Source organism: Vulpes lagopus, chromosome 18 (genome assembly GCF_018345385.1).
Source record: "Vulpes lagopus strain Blue_001 chromosome 18, ASM1834538v1, whole genome shotgun sequence".
NCBI lineage: Eukaryota > Metazoa > Chordata > Mammalia > Carnivora > Canidae > Vulpes > Vulpes lagopus.
Window position 1 is genome coordinate 33,660,218 of NC_054841.1, and position 6,000 is coordinate 33,666,217.

Genomic DNA, 6,000 nt, shown 5'->3' on the forward strand with positions numbered 1-6,000 from the left:
AAAATTCAAATGCAAGTTTCCAAAAAAAAAAAAAAAAGGACTCTTTTAAAGACAAAGAAAATATAACAAATTGAGTTTTACACCAGGAGCAGAAAACACTGCTAGGTCCTTAAAAAAAAAAAAAAAAAAAAAAAAAAAAAGTTAAATTATCAACACCAATATACAATATATAATTGCATCACAGGAGCTTTGTGTGAAGTGGGATATAAAAATTCCCAGAAGTTGCATATAAGGAAATGAACAAATAAAGAACGGTCATTCAAAGTAATGTCAAAATTTTAATACTATCAGAAAGCCTAACTTGCTTCTGTAGAAAAGTTAAATGCATCATCTGTGGACTCCTAACAATCTGCATTTATTATGATCAGTTCACTTGAAAAAGGCATTGACATGGTAGCTAGTATTAACATATTTGGCTTTTCTCTGTTATATACATCAGGAAAAAAATCTGATAAATTATTGGCTATTTAAGTGAATTCTTGGAAATTACAGGCCTATAGTGGTTGAGAATATAATGAATTTTGTATCTTTTAGGTGCTAGATTTTGTCAAAGGGAGGAGAGTGAGTATCACAAACAGATAAGAACCACAATATTTCTTTAGGACTTAGGTTCTGGTATATAGACAAAAGCTGGATGAAATGGTTTAAATCTTCTTCCCTTTACAGCCTCCCTTCACACTGAACTATTCTGAAGTGTACTTGATGAAAAGGGAACTTCTACTAAAATGGTCTCAAGGGCAGCTTACTTCCGGGTTACAAGTCTCATCCTGTATCGCAGCCCAGACATATTCCATACAGTGGATGCACGGCCAGTTCAGAGCAATCAGTTACTATGTCTGGGCTTGTGTATTTATGAAGAGTATAATTTGAACAGTCAACACGGCCAAACACAGGAATTATTGGCTGTTGGTGTTTACAAGCTTAATGAGGCTTATGCTCACCTTTAGTTTGCTTAGTTCTTTTACTTAAAAAAACAAAAACAAAAACATAGGTATTCCCAAAAGGAGAATACAGGAGTTGAGGCCTTTCTATTTTGACCATCAGTGTACATACACAAAGTCAGATTTCAGAACACTGACATCTAGAAAGCTCCACTGTGTAAGCATCTACTTTAAAAAAGAACTTTCAGGACGCCTGGATGGCTCAGCAGTTGAGCATCTGCCTTCGGCTCAGGGTGTGATCTTGGGTCCCGGGATCAAGTCCCACATCAGGCTCCCTGTGGGGAGTCTGCTTCTCCCTCCATGTCTCTGTCCCTCATGAATGAATAAACAAAAATCTTGAAAATAAAAAAGAACTTTCTGTAGTACTAGCTGACCAAGTGCAGCCTAAAATTCTTATGATTATTACAAACATGGCAGTCTTGAATAAAGCTCCACTTACTTTTAAAAGTTTCTCTCTTAAATGGAAAAAGACCTTGCCCTCTTCATCCAAAGTAGTGAAGCAATTTAATAAGTCTTACATGTCTACAGATTTCTTTAATCATTTCACTGGTTCATTATGATTACCAAAGGCATTTTATTATCTTGAAGTCTAAAATATTCCCTTCTTTGTGACCCAAAGGTAAATGCATGTTTGAATGGGTAATGTGTATCGTATTATATTCTCTGAACGATGTAATCTGCTAAGGGACTTCTAACTTCTGGCCCTGATGTCACAGTGAGATTTTTCACTCCACAGGCATCTGTTTGCAATCTATATAAAAAAAAAAAAAGGATCAAAATTTGGTCTTGGACAAATAAAAGAAAGATGCAATTCTGTGTGTCTGTGTCCTCAAGGTAAGATTAATTACCAAGTAGTAGTGACCAAGCACATACATTACCTAAAACTACAGTCTAAGGAGATAAGGTCTCGGTAATCATTTCTCCAGAGGTGCTTCATTTCCCCTCCCCCTGAAAGCCCACCATGACGGTCTCTGAAGTCTGTTCAGACACCTGCCTATTGTCTACCTTAAGCCTTTTTTCCCCAAATGATCACTTTCTTCCTAGAAGTTAATTTTAAGCTACCTGCCTGTTCCTAACTCCATATTTTCCCCATCTCCTTCAAAGGTGCACAATTTGCCTTCTGTTGTGCAAAAGGGGCAATTTCGGAATGTCCTTTTATTACAACAGCACACGTGAGATACCTACTCAGAAATCTCTACCTCTAAAAACGGTAACGAGCATCAACATTTTTTTTAATTTTTTTTATTATTTATTTATGATAGTCCTATATATAGAGAGGCAGAGACAAGGCAGAGACACAGGCAGAGGGAGAAGCGGGCTCCATGCACCGGGAGCCCGACATGGGACTCGATCCCGGGTCTCCAGGATCGCGCCCTGGGCCAAAGGCAGGCGCCAAACCGCTGCGCCACCCAGGGATCCCCGAGCATCAACATTTATTTGAAATCTTTCTCTAAAACTTCAAACACATTCCATCTTCCTGTTTTATTTCTCACAATGACATCCCAGGGTCTTCAAAACGAAAACCGGACTACTTGGCACAAACGGGTCTGCCCTTCCCTGCTGGAATCAGTCCTTCAATGAATCCCTTGCCCCCCCCCCCCCCCGTGCTACATATTTGTACTATACCACAGTGCCACTGAATGACAGCCCTTCCTCTCCGTACACGCCCGAATCAAAAGCACGCGATTTTTTTTTTCCAGCAGGTTTTCTCCATCCGCCCCCTCCTCCCCTTGGTGAGCCGTCGCCGCAGCCCTAGAACTCTGCCCCCGCCGCACCAAAGCGGGGGACTAACAAGGCGGGGGGGGGGGGGCGATGCTAGACACCCGCAGCTGTCACCGCGGAGGGCCCGGCGCGCATGCGCAGCGCGAGCAGCCCGGCCCCGGCGCCGCGGGTCGAGCCCACCGGCCGCGCCGGCTTCCCCGCGGCCCGCGCTGCTCCGGGAGGGCGGCGCCCCGAGGCCCGTGCGGCGTGCAGGGCGGGCGGGCACACTCACAATTTCAGCATCCACTCGCCCTCCATCACCAGCGTCCAGTTGGAGGCGGTCATGGGCAGCACCCAGCTCCGCTCCTCCGGCAGCGCGGCCTGCTCGGGGCCGGCCGCCGCCGCGACTCGGGCGGCCAGGAGCGCCGTCAGCAGCGGCCCCCAGGGCGCGCCCGCCATGCCGGGACGCGGGGGAGGCTCCACGGCGAGGGCCGAGGGCCGAGGGCCGAGGGCCGAGGGGCAAGGGAGCGGCGGGCCCGGGGCGCGCTCGCACGCCAGCCCGGGCCTGCGCAGGTAGTCGAGGTGGTACCGGGCCGCCCCGCCTCCGCCTCCGCCTCCCCAGGCCGCGCCGACGGTCCCAGCTGCGGAGGCGGGCAGCTGGCGCCGCCTCTTATCCGCCCGGGCCGCCGAGGCCACGCCCCCTCCGCGCTGCCTGGTCGTTGCCCCGGTGTCTGTTGCCGGGGCGACGGCCGCCCTTCCTTTCTGACGCCCTTCCCCCGCCGCCGCCGCCGCCGCCGCCGCCCCCCCCCCGCCCCCCCCCCCCCCCCCCCCCCCCCCCCCCCAACAGACGACCCAGGGCTGCGGCCGCTGCAGCAGGCGCTGCGTGTGCCCGGGCTCGGGGACCCGGCTCGGCGCGCGCGGGGATTTCTAACCAGAAACACGGCCGCGAATCACAAAATCCATCCCCCTGTTCAATGGTAGCGAAAATGACAATACTGCAAAGTAAACCTATTTATAACGAGGTGTCGACAGGACTCGGGGCCATCCCCAGCTGAAAGGAAGAGGAACATTTAAATCTTGTGTGTGTGTGTGTGTGTGTGTGTGTTGAAGTATCACCGCCCCGCTGGAGGTGATAGTGAAACTACACTGTGCAATTGTATTTTTTAACGATTTTAATTCCAAAACGTTGAGGGTTCACATAAAACGAGCCTGCGAATAAAAGGATATTGCCAGTTGCATTCAATGGATCTCGCACTTCTCTTGGCTACAGTTCGTCAGATTTAAAATGAAAGCAGCCTAAATGACTTCCAAATCTCCCCTGCAGATACACATTAGGTACAGCTGTACCTGGGGATCGCCACACCCTGAGCTTGTATGGCTGCAAGACAACGAGAAGGTGACTGAGCTTTCTTCAAAGTGTACTTTATAAAAATGTATTAGCTGTGCAAAGCATAAAACTAGGTAATATGGTCAATACATGATGAAAGAGTGTGATTTCTGTCCTGGGCTTAAAACAAAGACAGCTATAAAACTACCAGTATTGCAGGGCACATGAAATCGGTCTCTAATCCTATAGGAGAGAAAAATTAATTTTGCCTCCAGAGAAGATCTTGAGTTAGGTGTTAATTAGTAGTAAGAAGCTCAATTCTATATGGAGCCAGCCTTTAGAAAAATATAAGACATTTACAAATTATTGTAAATTTGGAAAATGTCCTTGTAATAAATGTGAGTAAGAATCACTGTTGCTGGGCAGCCCAGATGGCTCATCGGCTTGCTGCCTTCTGCAGCCCAGGGCCTGATCCTGGAGCCCCCGGAACAAGTCCCACGTGGGGTTCCCTGCATGGAGCCTGCTTCTCCCTCTACCTGTGTCTCTGTCTCTCGTGAATAAATAAATAAAAATCTTTAAAAAAAAAAAAGAATCACTGTTACTTTATGCAAATAAATCCTATAAACTCAATAGAAAACATTTTGTTTATAAAAAGAAATGTCATACACAAGAATTCTATCATTCTTTTCAGTGCAACTTTTGTATATGATATGTGATTGGCAGAAAAAAATCTTTAAAATAGATTCTGATATTAAGAAATAATTATTAATTTTGTTGGGTGTGATTATGGTCTCATAGCTATAATTTTAAAAAGTCTTTATTGGTTACAGATAATAAAATATATACATGTCAAATAATTTGGTGTCTGAAATTCACTTGAAAATAATCCAGAAAGGGATGGCTCAGTGGCTCAGTGGTTGAGCATCTGCCTTTTGCTCAGGGCATGATCCCAGGATCCGGGAATCAAGTCCCACATCAGGCTCCCTGCATGGAGCCTGCTTCTCCCTCTGCCTACGTCTCTGCCTCTCCCTGTCTCTCTCTCTCTCTCTCTCTCTCTCTCTCTCTCTCTGTCCCTCGTGAATAAATAAATAAAATATTTTTTTAAAAAAAGAAAGAAAAGAATCCAGAAATAAAATTTTGGGGGTGCAAAGAGGATGGATAAACATAAATGACACAACCCCCTTCAGTGCTGAAGCTAAATTCATTTTCGCTTTCTCTACTTTTGTGTATGCTAGAAAATTTGCAAAATGAAGAGTTAAAAAGAGAGAGTATCTGAGGCACAAAGGAAACTAATTGCTGAAGCTCTTCCTCTTTCTAACACAAAACCTGTATTCAAGGATGGCATTTCCTGGCCTTCAGAGTAAGGTCAGTAGGAAGGAATATAGCAAGAACACATGGGAGCAGATGAGCAGTGGGAGGGCACAGAGCCAGGTCAGGGGGCCAACTGATGTCTAAAGATTGGTATCTGAGCCCTGACACTTCTTACCAATGTGACTTGGGGCTAAAGCTAGTTCACATCAATGTTCTGTTTAAATGCAGATAATAAGAGAACCTACTACATACAAGGGCTATGAAGATTAAATGGGATAAATATAATACCTAGTACATGGTATGATTAATAAAGTTTGTGTCTTATTATCTAGAGGCACAACATGCTAGAATGCTTCTAAGACTCTATTTTTCCTAGATTAAAGTCAAATTTGCTTTTCTTTTTTTTTACATTTGTTTTTATTTAAGTTCAATTTGCCAACTTACAGTATAACACCCAGTGCTCATCCCATCAACTGCCTTCCTCAGTGCCCACCACCCAGTTACCCCCCCACCTACCTACCTCCCCTTCTGCAACCTTTTGTTTCCCAGAGTTAGGAGTCTCTCATGGTTTGTCTCCCTCTCTAATTTTTCCCCACTCAGTTCCCCTCCTTTCCTTTATAATCCTTTTCACTATTTCTTGGATTCCCTGTATGAGTAAAACCATATGATGATTGCCCTTCTTGGATTGACTTACTTCACTCAGCATAATACCCTCCAGTT

The 6,000-nt window shown here is 45.5% G+C and overlaps 1 protein-coding gene across 1 annotated transcript in view; it reads right to left on the reverse strand.

Annotated features, from left to right (window-relative positions):
• Positions 1 to 3,296, reverse strand: part of TMX4 (thioredoxin related transmembrane protein 4) — a 54,205-nt gene extending 50,909 nt beyond the window's left edge. The window contains exon 1 of the mRNA XM_041732764.1: positions 2,935 to 3,296. Within this exon, the coding sequence (XP_041588698.1) occupies positions 2,935 to 3,101 (167 nt within the window). The 5' untranslated portion in view covers positions 3,102 to 3,296. The remainder of the gene's footprint in view (positions 1 to 2,934) is intronic.
• Positions 3,297 to 6,000: the final 2,704 nt, after the last annotated feature.